Source organism: Neovison vison, chromosome 2, assembly GCF_020171115.1.
Source record: "Neovison vison isolate M4711 chromosome 2, ASM_NN_V1, whole genome shotgun sequence".
Classification (NCBI taxonomy): Eukaryota; Metazoa; Chordata; class Mammalia; order Carnivora; family Mustelidae; genus Neogale; species Neogale vison.
In genome coordinates this window covers 23289205-23307986 of record NC_058092.1, presented here as the reverse complement: position 1 = coordinate 23307986, position 18782 = coordinate 23289205, and the positions used below count along the sequence as shown (strand labels likewise).

The window sequence follows — 18782 nt, the reverse complement described above, 5'->3', positions numbered from 1 at the left end:
CTTTGTGCATCATATGCCCTCTCCCTAAATATGCCAACTGGGTCATACTACCAGATTCTCTGGGTCTCTTGCTTTTGTTGGACTCATTCCTAATTCTTCCTTTGGAATTGTCAAAGCTTTTAATCCTCTTATTGCCTAATCTTTCTTTAAAGTAAATTTTGTAAACCTCTGCTGTGATCTGTTCCTTTTTTGTCCTGTCAAAGAACACTTTTTTTATTTGCAAGTTCTTGATGGGATAAAGGGGAACTGTTTTCTGTGCAATAGTTGGATTTAAATTTGTTGATTGGATTTAGGTGTGGCTTGAGCGGAAGGTTTGGAAGCTCCCAGTGTTGATGCCAGTGGGTTGGAGAACAGATATGTTTTAGCCAGTAGTATCAAGACGTTAACTCCAGAGGGTTGCTATTGAATTTGAAATAATAACTGGAGTCTCATCATCACTTAGTTTTATTTTATAATTCAGTAGATTATAGCTTCTTTCTTTCTTTCTTTCTTTCTGATCAGATTAGAACAGTTAATGTCTTCAGTTGACTTGAATATGTGATTGCTATTAGTTCTCAGTAAGCTTAATATGTGTAAGACAATCTAATTTTGCAGAAGTTTATACGTTTTTTAATACAGAAGGACTATAAGACAAAGTAGGGGAGAACATGACATAGAAAGCCTGTAATTTTTCCAAATTCAAAAGCACTTGGATTTTAGACATTTGAAATGGAATGAGACAGGCTTCTTAAAAACAGACTTGTAAAGAACTGTGTAGAGTATCAATCAAAGCAACCCTGTTTAAATATATTCGTAACTGTATTAGTTCCTGTTGCTACCTAGTAGATCACCTCAGAATTTAGTGGCTTAAAACAACAGAGTTGTTTCCACCTATAGTTTCTGTAGGTCACCCAGTCATGGCTTCGAAAGATCCTCTGTTTCAGGGTCTCCCACAAGCTGCACTCAGGATTCCAGCTGGGGCTGCAAGTCATCTCAGAGTGCAACTGGGGAAGGCTCTGCTTCCCAGCTCACTATTGAGGTTGATGTCAGGATTAAGCTCCTCACAGGTTGTTGGACGGAGGGCCTCAGTTCCTAATGAGTTGATGTCCCATGACCTCTCTTGTTTTTTTGCCATGTGAATCTCTCTGCAGGGCAGGTCACAGCATAGCAGTGAGCTTCATCAAAGTGAGCAAGCAAGAGGGCAAGAGAGAGTTGAACGCAAGAGGGCGAGAAAAAGAAACAAGACTGTCAGTTTTTTGTAAGATAGTCTTGAAAGTGATATGTCATCACTCCTGCCGTGTGTTACTCCTGAGGAACGAGTCATGAGATCCAGTTCACAGTAAAGGGAAGAGGATTACATAAGGGCATGAGGGCCAGAAACAGGAGTCCTTTCTGATGCTGCTTACCACACAAGTGAGAGGTGGAGATGGGGATGTTTTAGAGGAGCGTGAGAAATGCTAGGTTCTGTAAAATATCCAGACTCAGAAGACCTTTGCTACATTTGCTTCTGTCTTTGCCTATGTGCCTGGGGTTAGTATTTAAATTTTCCTCCCTTTCGCAGAACACTCTTGGAAAGGTTCCGCCTTTCTCTTTCCCAGAATTGGCATGCTAGCACCTTCCTCCCATCTCCTTTTCTTTATCTCTTATGCACTTGCCCCTTCAGTCCAAGCTGTTTTCATTGATAATAGTTTCTTGACCACCTCACTACTACTTTGCCAAAGCACGTGGCGTTCTAGTACTTGCCGCTGCTTTCTACTCTCTGTGTAGGATTTACATTTATTCTAATGATTAATAGTGGGAGATAGGGTTGCCTTTCAGTATCTGATTAGGGTCTTGGGGTTTTTGGTGTGTTTTCATTCCTTTGAAACTTGTTGCACCAGTTACTACTTTGAAGTAGAATCGTCACTTTTTAGCACCTTTCTACACGTTTGTTGTGCTGTTCTCTTTTGAGAGAATTTGGCTCAGAACCAGTCTTGCTTACGTGTTCACCTGCTTTTGCTGGCTTTGCATGTTATGACAGCCTGGCAAACTACAGTGAAAGATGACAGAATTCTAGAAGTCATTTTTGAAGCCTTGAGTTCAAGGGCTGCTGCTTTCAGTCAGTAAACAGTTGACAAATTCTAGACAGACTATATTTGCATATGGAGGCTGGTACCTGAGGAAGTTTTTCCTTGAGCTTTCAGGAAGGATTTCCAAATTTGACAGAGATTTCCAAAATTGACAAATTTGGAGAGGGATGAGCGCCATATTGAATATATTTTGATCTGTGCTCTCTTTTCATTATTTTATGGAGAACATCCATTTTTATATGAAAATTCACCAAGTGAGGTGTCCCTTCTGCCGACATTCTTTCTTGTACACACAGGAGAAGTTTGTCCTATTTATTTACAGTCCCTACACATACAGGAGAAAAGCCACAATTTTAGTTGGAAAAGATGCAACCAGTAGGGAAATATTTATAATCTTGCGAGAGGACATTTTTGAGACTAAAAAAAGAAAAGGAAGTTTGAAAACAATTCTTGAATTGTACTTGGGTAATTCACATTAATTTTTCAGTGTCCCTTCTGTGATTTACAGCTATTTTTCCTTGGTATGATGCCACTGAATACATTTATTGAGAACCTGCTATGTGGTGGGCATCATGCTCGGCACTCATCAACAAGATCTCTAATCATCACAAACTGGAAATTATTTCCTTCAACAGTACAGAGAGAATGAGGCTCAGGACAGTTCAGCAGTTTGTCCTAGGACACATCAAAGTTACCTAGGCCTTCACTTCCTGACCCCACTGCTTCCTGACCCCACTGTTTAGCTCTCTCTCCCTCCCCGTTTCCTCCTTTCCCCCGAGCCCTCATTTCTTCAAGTTCACAGACCAGTTCTGTCCTTGTTTCCCTCAGAGAATGAATCCAAGAGGCTCACTGGAAAGTGACTGCTTATAACTGCGTGTCTTCAAGTAAACCTGTGTTTACTAAATGTCAGACCATAAGTGTCTTTCGTCATGATCTTACTGGATTAGAAAGTAACAAATGAGGGGCCAAAAAGTGTGTGGGACACTGCTTTGAGCAGGTTTTAACCCAGGCCTACCAGATAGATTTATAGAGCTAGATTGGAATTACGCTAAGAAACCCATGATCCAGATTTGGAAAGCCAAGATTTGATTTTAGTGAGGGCAGAGTTATTTCTCCCTTATCATTGGGGTATAAATTGGAAAGGTAAACCTTCGTTGTCAAGGAGGAGAGCAAATGCTTTGCTTTCTGGTTTTTGATTCTATTCCTCTGAGAAATTCAGCTTTCTAGGTTCCACCTTTTATGCTCAAAAGCAGTTACTAAGTATGATTTCAAAGTTCTGAATTTCTTGTCTTATTGTTAGTAGCTGAAATGAAAACATACGTAGAAGTGATAAGGGGGACATTTTAGTGAGTAAAGCTGATGACCAGAATGAAGAGGGATGGAAGTCTAGTGGAATTTCACTTTGTAACCCTGGTCACTAATGCTTTTGGTCTTGTGCACACTGTATGGGGTTTTACTTGAAGGGTACTTTCCATTTCCTTGGTCATAGCTCGTTTAAAGTTCTCATATTAGTTTAGGGCCAGTGGGGTGTGTACATGTCTGTGAAGCATGGAATGTTTTGTGAAGTCACTATAATGGCATCACTAAGTTTTATTAAAATTAATTGAGGTTAGGAGATTTTATTTCCCTTCCAGGAATGGGGAAATAGCTTGTCTGTCTTTCCAGAATCTTGGAATAGGTTTATGTTGTGGTTGGGAAGTTTTCTGTTTGTTTTCACTTTCTGGTAATGAGTGTTTTTGGTGAATACAATCTCTGTGTGTGAAGGAGGTGAGTTTTGCCTCTAGCATTCCATAGCTGGGGTCTGAGTTGCTGCCCCAGCTTGAGTGACTTTGTATGGCCAGTTAGTAGACATGAAGGCAGAAGTAGTATTTTAGTAGTTGTAGGTACTTTCTGTTTCAAAAGGAGTCTTCTTAGCAAGCATTTAGCTAATGGGTCTCACATAACTCCCTTCCCTTCCCACCCCCCATTAAAAATCTTGGCATAGATTAAGTGAATGATTCTAGATATTTAAGCTGAGCCTCTACTGTGGTGGGTTGATCTGTGGTCCCTCCTTGCCTTAGGCCTCTCTGTGACTTTTACCCAATATACAGTCTGTGTAGTCAGAACACCGTGAGTAAAGACTTTCAGGACACATGAGCATCTGCAGTACCCTTGTCTAAAAGAAAGTGTTGACTGCTGTACTTTCATCCTTTATGAATTCTTTAAAAGCGTCTATTATTTTTAATTTGCAGCAGCTCTTGCCAGGTAAAAAGTTTTGGGAAACAGATGAATCCAGCAAAGATGGACCAAAAGGAATATTCCTGGGTGATCAATGGCGAGACAGTGCCTGGGGAACATCAGGTAATCTAGATCTAGCATCTGTACTGTGATTTATGCCTGTCTTAGAGCTCCTTTCCTCAGCAATTGGCAAGTCATGAATTTCACATCAGTGACATAAGCATGTCAAGCAATGTCCTGTCCTGTAGTATAATTGCCATGAAGGAGCTTATATGATGTAATTTATTAAAACATAATTAACACAAAATCAAATCTTCAATATTTTATTGAAGTGTTAGCTGCAGGGGAGTGGTCTTATTTGAAATGACCATAATTTCAGCTATAACTTCTTGTTCTGTACTGCTGTCAGCATACTTGGAATTAGAAAATCCATGCCTGCCATTTGAAGTTCATGTTTCTTTTTCCTCCCCTTGCTCCCCTGTGTACTGTGTATGGGATGATTATTTGTAAATGTGGTTGGGACCAAATCAAGTCACTGGGCACGGATGCTCTTCTGACAGACTACCCCTGAAGAGGGTTGGGGAAAACCTGTAGAGGCACACACTGACAGCAGAAGGAAAGAACAGAGGCTAGGGAGGAAGGAGACCCACACCCAGAAGCCGATGTGCTGTGTTACAGCGCAGGGTAAAAATGGAACCTCAGATGACAGTGAGTCATCAGAAAATATCAAATTATGTTGTTGGTTTTAAAAAGGGCAGTAAAATCACATTTTGTTTTAGTAATATTACCAATAAAATATATTAAAAAGAAATTCTGCTACTTGAAAGGGATAAACAGTTTACCCACTATAGCTAGATAAACCAGTTATGTGAACTGCTGTCTTGCTCTGCTGTCCGGATATATGAGGAGTATGTTCTGTTCTCCTTAGTTTATGTAGAATTTTATACTTAGAGAAAAACACAGTAGGAGGTTTTGGCTCACCTGACCATGGCAGGCTTCCTGATTCCCAGTCATTGGTTTATCCATGAGACATCACTCATAATTTGTTTGAGCCTCTGGCTGCACTGTATCATGCTTGTGTATCTTTTTTGTAGATCATTCAGTTTCCCAGCCAATCATGGTGCAGAGAAGACCTGGTCAGAGTTTCCATGTGAACAGTGAGGTCAATTCTGTACTGTCCCCACGGTCGGAGAGTGGGGGACTAGGCGTTAGCATGGTGGAGTATGTGTTGAGCTCATCCCCGGGCGATTCCTGTCTAAGAAAAGGAGGATTTGTAAGTTGGCTTGAGGAACTTGTTCCTATATCTCTCTTTTTTTACCCCCCTAAAGCAAAACATGCCTGTTTAGTTTCCTTAGATATTCACAGCACTAATTACAGTGTATTTTAAAACACTTCTGTTGCAATTAGGTGCCAGCAAACACAGTAGGGGATGCAAACTGAACTTTTACAAAACAAAGACATGATGTTTTGGGGGGGATACATTGATAACGTGAGGTAGAACTGATATCTAGTTCTCAGTTCATTGGTCTATCAGAAGACATTTTTAGTTCAAAAAAAAAGAAGAGAAGGAATTAAAATAAGAAAGCTGAAGTTGGGGGTCAATAGGAAATAGATCTGAGAGCAGTTATTTGCCAGTTTGTAATAATCCTTAAAGTGGATCGGGTATGTAAGATCGTTCTTGTTTGCTTTTTTTAATTATGGTATGGTCTTTGGCCCTCTTTGAACACTTTGCCTCTTACACCTTGCCTGTTAGGAAATTCGAAGTTCCGTTAATTCCAGATCTGTGTGTTTTATATATATATATATATATATATATATATATATTTTTTTTTTACTCATCACCATTTGACCTCTCTGATGCTCAGTTTTTGCCAAAGCAGCTTGTCTGTCCCTAGCCTCTTCCCATGTAAGTCTTCCTCAAGATGTTTTCCTCAAGCATCTTTGATAGCCTTTCTTTCTCAAAACTCCTTTCTTGTCATCAGCTCTCTGGATGTGAAAGTGTGATGATATATTTCCATTTGAATCTTCCTTATTTTGTGTTTTCTGCCTGGTTTTGTATTCCATGTGGTAGTCAGGACACAGCCTGAGACACAGCCTGATGCAGCCCAAATCTGTCTTCCCTCTTTACCTCCTGACTTGGGTTGCTTTGGACCTTTTCAAAATCCTTTCTCTGTGAAGTCTTTTTCAGCTAATCCTTTTTGTTGGCAGTCATAGAAAAGACTTTCTTTCCCCCAAATTGTATTAATCATTTTGCCTCCATAACTATCTTATGTTACCTTAGAGCATTTGTTGTCAGTGTTTTTATATCTGTCAGTATTTTTGTTTCTTTTGCTAGGTGTCAAAAGCTTATTCCTCTTTTCTTCATTCTACCTGAAACTTCTTCAGAGTAGCAGGAGTTCATTCTTGGTGCAGCTTCCTCAAGTGTTAAGTACAATTCCGTCATATGTTAGTGGACCTTAAATGAATGTTGACTTGGTTGGCATGAGAACAGGTGATGTTTAAGGTAACCGGAATCCTTATGGAGTTAGCTTTCTTCCAGGCATGCCAAAGGTGATGATTCGGCTGCCATTGACACTTCCCATATGACTGGAGCTTTTAATTGCACAGGAAAACCAGAAAAGATTAACTTCTCTAAGAAGGTGCATTGGATTTCTCCCAATTTCACACCTAGAAATTTGGTGTGAGGAATTAAGCCAGAAGAGGATCTTTTATTTTTATAATGACTCTTAGGAGGATCAAGGACTGAACTAGGGCTTTTATCTTGAATCTTGAGTACTAGTCATTCCAAAGCTGACCTGATTGCTTCTGTGTCTTTTGACACTGCAAATACATACATAGGTCAAATCAGCTAGGGAGAGCCCTTCTTTATTTGAACCTTCCCGAGAGATTGCTTGGGAACAGTAAGATCTACCCTTCAGATGTGAGGAATGGATTTGGGCAAAATGATCATTTCCTTGTTGTCCCATGGGAAGGATGGTGTTACTCCTCCTCTTTCACCATATCCCTGGTTCGCCTCTTTTTCTGTCCGCACACTACCCATCTCATGAGCGCAGATTTCTCAGAGGAAGTGCTGCCTGCTAATTTCTGTGTATAACTTCTAGTTATTTATTGTGGAAGAAAAGTCAGTATTGTATGTAGGTAAGTTGTCAGTGTGTTGTGGTGAGTTGGAACCTGTATGACTCTTGCCATGAGTTCTCTGCCATGCATGTGACCATTTTCTAATCCTTGGGTATTAGCCAGGAGGCGCATGCCTGGATTACTATAAAGTTTGTAAGCAGGCAGAAAAATAATTGGAATTAGGAGAAAGATAAAACACTGGGACTGAATTATTATTATTTTTGCCTGCTTCTCTCTTTTAAGCAATTACTTTGGCAGTCAATCTTATGATAGAGTGCGTTATCTTTTGCTTTCATTGTCTTGCTTTTCATTTTGTAGAGATGGCTTTCATCCTTGGTTGTCCTAAGAGAATGGTAATTTTTAGCTCTTGTACAATATTGTCACCAGAGGAGTTTGAGGTCTCAGAAGGTTAAGAGGTTGGAAAATTGAACTCTCACAATCAGATAATTTACTGTGCTTCTGAGGTTTGCATGAAGATAAATGAAACTTCTCCAAATCTGTGTTCCAACTTCTTCTCAGAAGGCAGATTGTGGGTAATGAAATACTGTGGTGTCTTTTGACTTGAGTTGCATCTAAAGGGTGACCCAGGAGGACTGATTGGTGACATCAGGCTACCACATTGCATGTCCAATCTTTTGGTGGATGGAGGCCTGAGGATCAGTGACCTTCTTTATCAGCTTTATGGCCTGGCCTTGCTCTGCCTGTTAGATGACATTTGACCAAAGCTCTGGTCATGGAAACCTGAATCACTTGTTGGTTGTCATGGTATGCAGGCATCTTCTTGGAAAAGATGACCCTCCTCCTGCCTTTTAAAAAAAATCTAGTCTGTCATTGAAAGTATTGAGTTCAGAGGCCAGGGAAGAGAGAATATCTGCTGCTTTGTAGATAATTGTTCTAAAGTGGCAATTGGTGGTTTATGGGTCAGAGCTCAGATATTTTTACTTTGGATGCTGTACCTGCCGTAAACCGTGAAGAGTCTCCATTTAATTCCAAGAGCTGAAAGCATCATCTCTGATGGTGTAATGAATGTAGATCTCAAGCAAGCACTTAAGGGGCCATCTTGGATACTGACAACAGATAATCCAGACTCTGACTAATAACTTTTCAGTTAGAGGTGGTTTAGGACTAAAGTAAGCTACTCATTCTACAGTGATTTTCCACTTTCAGTAAGGTGGTTTCTTGCTTACAGCTTTAATGAAGGTATTTAACTCTTTGTCTAGCTTTCCTGAGCTTTCTTAAGTTCATTTTGATTGTACAAATGGACTCAGTTGAGTACTTCAGCTTCTGTGATGAGATTACTTTCAAGCTGGCAGTAAGAATCCTAGAGCAGTATTTTGTTCTTAGCACCCACTGTAAAATTTTGGTATTTTTCTACATATGAATCAAAAACTTAAGGGTTGGAGTTTTCAGAACAATAGGAAGATTCAGAATACCAGTTAAGTCAGAGTCTATCAAGTCTTGAAAATACTCTTTTCATATACTTTATTTTATTTATTTCTAGAATAAGACATTCCCCCCTCCCCCAACAAAGCATGGTTCAGAGTGGTTATAAAACCACATGTGACTACTGTATTGTGAGACCACTGAGTGAAATATACCATCAAAGGATCCTGCTGTTTGTCTTTTGGAATTCCAGCCAACCTTCAAATAGATCGGAGTCCAGCCGGTCAGAAGAATGGATCATAATTTCTACCTTTGTGGTTTATGGTGCCTAGGGAAATGAGAAGTCCACTTAAATTTTAGGTGAAGATCACCTTAACCTTGCAGCGGAAAGATTTTTTAGAGAAAGTAACCTTTGGCACGCCTTTCTACTTGTACGTAGAGACTGGCTGCTTTCTGACCTGAAGGAGGCATGCACACTCCTAGCAATTCATTTGGGTCACAAAACTTGGTAACTGGTTTTTCTAGTCTTCTTCGCATTTGTTTTAGGTTACCAGTGCTATTTAATTGATTTTGTTTAAAAACTGTGTGCAGTGTAATACATTTAGAAGTCAGGGGTTTGAATTTCAACTGAAACTTAAATTTTCTCATCTGTGAAATGGAGTAAATGAAAACACACAAAGTCTAATTCATATGGATGTGTAATATATATGAATGCCTTTTATTTTATTTTTTTGAAGATTTTTATTTACTTATTTGAGAGGGAGTGAGAGCGAGGGAGATCATAGGAGGAGAGGGAGAAGCAGACTCACTGTTAAGCAGGGAGGCCAATGTGGGGCTCAGTCCCAGGACCCTGAGATCATGACCTGAGCTAAAAGCAGACGCTTAAGTGACTGAGCCACCTGGGTGCCCAGTATATGAAAGTGCTTTGTAAACCTTACAGAATCTTCCTCCACAAAGTCCATGGGCCAGTAGCATTATCACTGCCTGGCTGCTTATTATATATTACCAGTTCAGAATATCCGACTCAGCCCCAGCTCTGTTGAATCAAAACCTGCATTTTGCCAAGAGCCCTAGGTGATTTGCATGCATACTGAAGTTTGAAAGATATGTAATCTTCTCGGAGGATTAAATTACCAGAAGGTCATGGGTCACATTCAGAAACTTCATCTATAGGGTAGAGCCCCTCCAGATTTGAGCTTCCCTCAAGCAAGAATTCTACATGCTTTACTTTATAATGTCAAGCTTTTAACTACTGATTAGGTAAAAAGTTTAAAAAGCACCAGATGACTTTTAGAAAACTTGTTTTGTTTTTCGTCTCTAATAACAAATAATATTCTGCATGGTCAAGATACGTTTTTTGTTTTTTACCTCCTCCTGGGTCTGGTGGTTACCACAGCAGAGGGGAACACTCTCCTTACCTTTCTGTACACCTGCAGTTAGGTGATGATGTACACAGTGCCTGGGATAGTCTGTGTTCCACTCTTTCTAAAGTGTACAACTCCCCACTTTGTTCGTTTTGAAAATGGGATGCATCTTTCAAATGATAGTATATCATAGTTTAATTGCCAGCATTTCCTTTTTAGCAGGACATAAAATGATGTTTCTTAAATTTCATAAATTTATGTTTCATGAATTGGTGATTTGATGAAGTGGTAGTTGGTCGTGGCTCAGTTCTGCACACATACCTCACGGAAATCAGTGCTACAAAGGGTCTAATGATCAGAGCCGTGAGTTTTTTCCCAGGGGGAGAGACATAAGATATCTAGCAACTTTGAGGTTTTTGGAGAGTGGGGGCTGAATGTCTCTGAAAAAAACAGGAAAAAATATGAAAGTGGAGTAATGAGCACTTTTAAGAATTTTTTTTAAAAAGAATTTCACTTTCATGAATTGCCTTATTGACTCTTTGGAACAACCCTTTGATAGTGTCATCCCTGTGAGTTGATAGCAGTGAAAAATGAGGCTTAGAAGGGAAGTGATAGGGCCTGGATTCAAACTTTGTTCTAATTTCAAATATGCAAAATAGTCTTTTTTAGAAAGAAGGGAGGAAAATTACTAATCTCATTGAATATGACTTGCTCTGTGGAGCTTTGTGGGTAAGATCACTGCAGTAAGAGGAGAAATTAAATTCTCATTTCTCTGACTCATTCAGAATTAATAGATACTCTCTGAAATATTCCTCCTGTTCTGTGAGGCTTTTGAGGAAGCTGATCTATAAATGGATGGACTCTAATCTCCACAATAGAAGGTTCTTCTCTCTTTCTGCTCTTCTCTCAGTTCTTTGCTGTCTTGCAGTGGAATATAGCCTTGCACCTCAGTGTAGACAGGGGATCTCTCAGAACCATTCTTGGCCCCACTCTTGAGATTTTGATGGGGCTTGGCTATGTGCTTTTTGAACACTCATTGAAGCTTGTATGTGAGTACAGGTTTGGGTTAACATTCATTTAAAGGAAGCCCACAATAAAAATATGCTATTAATCTGTCTTTATTTTTTCTTTTATTTAGCTAATAGACTTTCAGTACTATTATGTACTAGGGAATGTATGACAAAAAAGCCCAACAAAACCCTGCCTTTATAATGCTTATGTTGGACTTAATTACAGCAGTTGTCATTTGTGAGTGCTTACTAGAGTTGCTGGAGGAGAAGCCTTTTATAACACTTGTGGGAGCTTCTGCAGACCAATTAAATCAGAATCTCTGGGTGTGAGCCCAGACACTTGTAAATTTTAAAAAGATTGTGATACTCAACACTAACCATACAACCACTGCACTATGAAAATGAGTGTCCCTGGGAGGGCCAGATTGGCTATGTACTTCTAGTAGAGTTAAACCACTTAATTGGCCATTTAAGAGGTTTAATCTTGATATCTTGGATAATGTTACAGAAGAAATACCATCCCAGTGCTTAGCTTTTACTAATTATCATATTGCTTTTGTATAATATGATTTATACTCACAAATCCTTTGCATATGCATCATTTCATAACTACTCTGTTGTAAACAAAGTTATCCCTGTGCTATAGATGAGAGAACTCAGGCTCGGATTTCATGACCTGTCAAAAGTCCTCTGCTAGTATGTGTCAGCAGTTGAGATAGAATGTAGGTTCTGTGCAATCTGGTTTAGCTCTTTCTTCAAGACCACATAGCTGTGAATACCTATCCTTATCTTAAATATTAAAAACATTTGTAAAAATCCTGTAAAATATACCAGACCATTTCTAGCCCTCTTCCCTCTCTAGGGTGTTAACATTTCTGAGAGCTTTTTTATGATTCTGAACCCTGTATTCTCTTTTACTATCTGACTTTTGACGAAAAGTCTTCCCATTCTGCTCTTGGTATCACTTAAAAATCAGACTTGTCAGCCATTTTTATTTAGGGCTAGTGTTGATTTACTGAACTTTTTTCTCTTAAGTAAACTTTTTACTGAAATACGACCTGTGTGCTGAAAAGTGTTTAAGTCATAAATGTTCATCTGTGTGTGTTTCTACAAAATGAATACACCCAGTGACTATCCAGATCAAAGTACGGAAGCCTCCGTTGGGCTCCCTCACCTTCAGATAGAGGGAACCTGCTGTTCTGAGGAATTTATAGCAGAAAACCAGGAAGCTATGTTTTATAGGGATAGACTACAATATGGATGAAAAACAGCCCATCCTAGGGATTCCTTTGAAAATCTAGCCCTTGGCAGTATAGTGAAGAAAGTTAAGTATCAGGGACTGTTTCCAGAACAGTCCTCTTAGAGTCAGCCCAGCAGCTTCTCTGCAAGCTCTTCTAAAGGGTCACTCAGGAGAGCTTCTGCAGAGTGTTTGTTGATTTGGCGAGTGAGTCTCCCCTGTCATCAGCCTTCTCGCTTGTTGGTGACCCTTCCTGCTGCTTCTTTATCCCATTTCCTTCCTGTTTTTGCTTGCAGACCTTTGGAACTGCTGATGAGAAATTGGAGCTGGGCTGCTCCTTCTGGGTCAGTGACTTGATTTGTAGATTTATGGAAGATTACTTAGGTGTGTCAGCGGGATACTGACATTAATAGTGGCTAATGCGGGCAGAGTTGTTTGTTATCTAGACCGTCATTACCTCCTGGACTCTTACGGTAAAGACAGTGGGAGGATCTTTCTAATTTTAGTGGTTCAGTTTTTCAGGATTTTTTTTGGTCATTTCAGTTTACTTTGTCATAGTTTTTGAACTTCTGCCAAGCACTACACTCAGTGTTGGAATATGAAAGTGAATACACGGTTTTTGTCAGTTTTACCTTTGCAGTAGGAGGGAGCTATTGTCTTCAGACGTTTTCAAAGATCTCTGTCTTTAGTATCTTATTCCATTCCCATCTCTACTTTAGGATCTCGCTATGGTGCTCAGTTGGCTGTCATTCACTCCTCTTGAACCAGTAGCAGTCTTACACTTCGATGCTGTGAAGGTCACATCTCAGTGGCTGCCAGAACAGTAGTTTGCCATCTTGATGGGACATGAAACAAAGTTGTGTATCCTTTCTTTGTTCCTTCTTGGGTGTGTTCCTTAGTTCACATTAGCCATGAATTCTTTTTCTGGGTCTTGAACGGAGAATAATTTTGAAAGTAAAATGGGCTAACAACTGACAGGTGAAAACTCTAAGAATGTCAAGATTCCTGAGTTACCTTTTCTGGGCCAGAGATCTCTGGGAACTGTCCTGAGAACATCTGTTTATTTTGCATCACTGGCCTGGGTATTCACAACGGAGTGTCTCTGCTGCAGCCTCCATTACTGGTCCTCCCCCACCCAAGTGAAATTTGGTTGTGGTGACTGGAAATGCTGTCAAGTAGCTCTCATCTTTTTCTCTCACTGGTTCTTGCCTTTTGCCAGGAGCTTTAATTTGGTCCAGAAGTCAATGGTGAGGACAAGCAAGGTTGCCTCTCTCCAGTTTTATAAAAGCAAAGGTTACCTACCATTTGGTAGGATTCTACAAAGCTCTGTGAACCATGTCAAGTTACTCTACCAGATCTTCTTTTCCTTTTGAAAATTAAGGCACATTTGCTTTGTATGTCACGGTCTTAATGTAAGATGTTGGCAAGAGGGGACAGACCTTATTTCCTTAGAGGAGAAGGCACCAGTGTACTTGGCACCAAAACAATTCTTTAGGTCTAATCTCTCAGTCTTTGTAGTTTGAAACACTTCAGAGACAAAGTCTGCTGCATCAGCGATCCAGCCAAAGGGGCTTCCCTGTAGCCTCAAAATAAACTGGTATGGGGCAGGCAGAGAGGGAAAGACAACAGATAAGCACTTAAGAGTACTTTTGAAAGAATTTCACAGTTAGATATAACATATTTTGAAGGATTAGAAACAAAGTAAAAGATGATGGGTGAATTACTGATGCAGTAAAGCCCTGGGATGGAGAGTAGAGCTGGGGTGGTGGTAGGTGATGCAGCTTGGCAGGGCCTGTGTCCCAAGGTGAAGTGGAGGGTAATTGAATTGGAAAGATGTCAGACCACACTTAGATCAGTACTCAGAAGTAAAGGAGTTTACACAGGCAGTGGTGAAGTAGGAAATTCTTTTTGTAGGCTTATCACTTTCCAACTATACTGTTAGCTGCCATACCCGGGGCTTAACTAGGAGTTGTGCTACTGTATAGAGTTAGATTTGGAAGTAGAGAGGTGGGACCAAGGGATGTAGAGTTGTGGCTGGGCTTCAGGTAGAAAGGAAAAAATGGGATGGTGGGACATTGGGTATGGTAAGACTGTCCTAAACTCTGTAACATAATTGTATGTCTGTCTCCCCCATTTGGCAAGACTTTCTGCAGTGTTCCTGCCTCTGTGTTGTCTGTTAATTAGAGTGTAATGTCTTGAAAGGGCCGGACACTACCCTGTTTTAATTAGCATTTAGTGTAGTCTCGTGTCCACAGTGGTTGCCCACTATTGTTAGTTGATGATGATTAGTGAAGCTGAAGCTATTTTTTAAACAGGGCCCAAGGGATGCAGACAGTGATGAAAACGACAAAAGTGACAAGAAGAACAAGGGTGCGTTTGATGGAGATAAGCTAGGAGATTTGAAGGAGGAGGGTGATGTGATGGACAAGACCAATGGTTTGCCAGTGCAGAATGGGATTGATGCAGACGTCAAAGATTTTAGGTTTGTATGTTTTACACTTCTGACTTTTGAATGGGGGCAATGGGTTTTTGTTTTGGTTTAGTTTTATTTGGATTTTAGGGGTTCCCCCCCCCCTTCCTTATCTGTCCTTTTTAAGAATTGGGTCCAGTGCAGGCCATACCACAAGACTGTAAATTTACTACTGGCAAGGTGGAACTTCTAAGAGCCTTCAATTCCTGGTGCTTTGCCAAAACAATAGATTTTTGCATTTCTGTAGGGCTCTCTATTATTTGCAGAATGATTCTCTAAATATTTTAGTGATTCTCAACTATCAAAATCACTTGGCATAGGTGCCTTGGGGCTTTCCCTAAATTTCTCCCAAATCACTAGCTTGGGAGTAACCATGGTCACTAATGGAAGCGTGTCCCCTCTCTCTGGCATGTTAGGGTAGAGAGAAACAGTTGAAAACCTACGTATTATTTTATTTGAGACTCTTAAACTCCCTGGGAGGTAGGTGGGTCAGTATCATTTTCTTCAGTTTGAAGAACCAGAGGTGCAGCTTACATGACTTGTTCTTAGTCCTCTCCCTTCCATGGATGCTCTCATTCCATCTCTGGTCATGATTGCTTTGAAGGTTTTACCCTATAATTCAATACACACACTTTGCAGATGATGTTGCACATTTGTCTAATACACTTGGCGTTATTCTTCATTTATGTAGGTAACCTTTAGTGATGGTATATAATTTTAAAAATGTAAAAATCCTTGGTCAGTGATATACAGATAGAGGATTTGATTTTGAATAATTTAATGTTAGTCTAAAGCTAGTATATGTGTGTCTGAACACACACACCTATCTCTCTGATCCTGACAACCCTCCGAGGCCAAAATTAAAATTCATTTTGGATCATCGCATGCAGAACAACATTCAGTTGTTCAATATTCCTAATTTACTTTGTTAACCTTGTGAGTATAAAGAATTACAGAATTTGAGGCACAGAGTAACAACCACTTACCTAACGTCTTTCAGATGAAGTGGTAGCCTTTCCGTCCTGAACCTCAGGTAGCCCGTAGCAGGGGTTGGTAGCGTTTGACTTCTGGCGGGGCGGTGTTGGTAGGCCACGTGTGTGAGAGGGAATGCGGCAGTAGCTGTAATTTGTCCCAGCTGTAGGCTTTCGTTTAGGACTGAAGGGCACAGAGTGCAGTCACAGGCTATGCTCCCTTACTAGATTGTAACAGCGTTCTGTATTACTCTGATTTGAAATTACACTGCCCTGCAGTCCTTGTACATAGGGAGATCCTATGTCCTGGGTCACCCGAGGCAGTACTCCTTTCTGCCATGTCCTAGAATATTTATTAACAGTGTCCCTTTTTTTGCTCTTAGGAGTATCCTGGTTTGGATGATGAATGATACTCTCACACTACTTTTAATTCTTAGAGTTGTCTCCTCAGCAGGGACATCTCCTAGATAATGAATTTATTTTGTACTGTTCTATAATGGCTTTGCTTCTAGTTTCTTAGAAGAGGAAAATGGGAGACAGGTTTAGCACTGAACAGTAGTACCAAGATAATACTTCAAGTTTTTTTCACCTGTGAAAAGGTTTTTTTAAATAGAATCATTCTCATATATGGAATTTCCCCCAGAACCTACTTTTTCCATTGATTCTCTGTTTAGAGAGTAGGTGTTACTTTGGGGGGAGGGGCTGTCGTTTACTACCTACATTTTGGGATCTTGTTTGCATGGTTGCCACAGGCAGTGTTTTTTTCCAGTTCATTCATTGTTCCTCAAATCTGGTCCCTTTGGTTAAAGGGATTGTAAATTAATACTAGTTAATGTCAATTTACAGGGTGGGTTGTGGTGGGAAGGCAAGCAACAGAAGAGTTGTTTTAGAGGATATAACATACAAAGTACCGTAAAGTGTCTCTGGTTGTTCTGTAGAAATAGTTTTAAGTTATGTTGATGATAAAGTGTGTTCAAGGACGTCATCTTTAAACTGGGGTTGCTGTAGTGTCCCTCCCCGCTCAAAATAAGGTTTAATGCCCTCTACTTTCTCTGTTTAGCCGTACCCCTGGTAATTGCCAGAACTCTGCTAATGAAGTGGATCTTCTGGGTCCAAACCAGAATGGTTCTGAGGGCTTAGCCCAGCTGACCAGCACCAATGGTGCCAAGCCTGTGGAGGATTTCTCCAACATGGAGTCCCAGAGTGTCCCCTTGGACCCCATGGAACATGTGGGCATGGAGCCTCTTCAGTTTGATTATTCAGGCACGCAGGTACCTGTGGACTCAGCAGCAGCAACTGTGGGACTTTTTGACTACAATTCTCAACAACAGGTACTGTGTGTGTCTCTCTGTCACTCTCTCTGCTCTCCTCCAGCCAGCACGTGATGCAAGTGACTAAGAATGGGGGGGAGGGAGGAGGGTGGCGTTATTATAGGCTATAGTAGCCATTCTTAACCCCACAGTGAGGTGGGCACACAAAGCCTCTGTACTTTCCCCTCCAGAGGCGGATTCCCATGAGTATGGGCAAGAGAGCACTGTGTTCCACATGTACTTCCTTTGGCTCCTCTGTCACCCCAGGGCCTGGGGGGTTGGGTGAGGTGGTGTTCCCTCTTGTGACACAGTCCTCTTGGATGCGGAATTGATCTCTCTGAAGATGAATAAGATTGTGATGCTGTTGGTTTTGTTTTTAAAATGGTAAACTCCGTTACCTACTGCTGGCGAGAGTCCAGTATGAAGTTGTCTTATTAGTCATGTCTTTTAATTAAGTGAGTAACTATAGCTAACAAACATACCTGCCACCTTTCAAAAGAGTTAAAATATGAGTAGGGGAAAAACACAGATCACTCAGTGTACATCTCTACAGTGAAATTATGTGACTCTTTCTTTTCTTCATAAATCCTTGGAAGACATTATATGTGTGCATTTTGGTTTTAAAGGCATGGTATGCCTAACTCTGGGGTTTACTGATCCCTCTGTTTAATTTTTTTTAAGTAAAAAACCCCCAGCTGTCTGAATTATAAAAGGGGGCAGGTAGCTTCCCCATCTTGTCAGGTACCACAAGATCTCTCTTGTGGCTGGAAGCACTTTGATGGGCCATGAATTTCTGATAGTCATTAATTTTGGACTGGAACATAAATACAGACCTCTGGGCCTGAAAGGTTAAAATCTCATTTTGTTGATTAGAAATTCTATGTCTGTGGGAGAAATTGATGTATGGTCTGTTCCTTTGTTGTTGTCATAAATAGTTGATTTTAAATGAATTTTGATGATAAAGCTAACCATTTAATATTAATAAGAATTAATCCTAATAACAGTAATAGTAATATTAATAAAGTTTATAAAAGGGAATCCCTTTAAGGGATGATGTGATATGTGTGCTCTGGTCATATCAGGTGGATCTGTTAGGTTTAATTAACAAAAACTCTTTTTCTAGAGAGATTAAATTCTAAGTGTCCACTACTCTCCCTGTGGCTCCTAATAGATGTGCCGTCTCTCCGGAAGAATGATTTTCTTGTGCTTTTTCTCTTCTTTCACTGTTTTGCCCCCCCTCACAGTGAATCCTCAAAACAGCAGATTTGAGTGAAGCCAGAAATTACCTCAGTTGCTGAAAATAGATTAGACTTCAGCTATGTAGAGGACACTGTTACCACATAGACTTAAGCTTGCTGAGCTTAGGATAGGAGTGTGGTAATTCTCTGTCTAAACTGAGGTTTCTGAGTGTAGGCTACTTTTTTTTTTTTTTTTTTTCTTTTTTAAAGTAGGCTCCACATTCAGTGTGGAGCCCAATGTGGGGCTTGAACTTAAAAACCCTGAGACCAAGACCTGAGCTGAGATCAAGAGTCAGATGCTCAACTGACTGAACCACCCAGGCTCCTTGAGTGTAGGCTACTCCCAATCAGGACTCTTCAGCCTGGTTATATCAAGAAATTTTATCTGAATTCTTAATTCTTTCTTTTACCTTGTCT

At 40.3% G+C, this 18782-nt stretch overlaps 1 protein-coding gene across 12 annotated transcripts in view; it reads left to right on the top strand.

Moving 5' to 3' along the window:
* PUM1 (pumilio RNA binding family member 1) overlaps nt 1–18782 on the top strand; it is a 135557-nt gene that overhangs the window by 59002 nt on the left and 57773 nt on the right. For 8 of the 12 annotated variants that reach the window (XM_044237631.1, XM_044237635.1, XM_044237630.1 and 5 more), the window contains 4 exons: nt 4280–4388; nt 5360–5538; nt 14692–14858; nt 16878–17148. In XM_044237631.1, the coding sequence (XP_044093566.1) occupies nt 4280–4388; nt 5360–5538; nt 14692–14858; nt 16878–17148 (726 nt within the window). The remainder of the gene's footprint in view (nt 1–4279; nt 4389–5359; nt 5539–14691; nt 14859–16877; nt 17149–18782) is intronic. The other 4 variants (XM_044237639.1, XM_044237641.1, XM_044237638.1 and 1 more) reach the window with 2 other exon arrangements.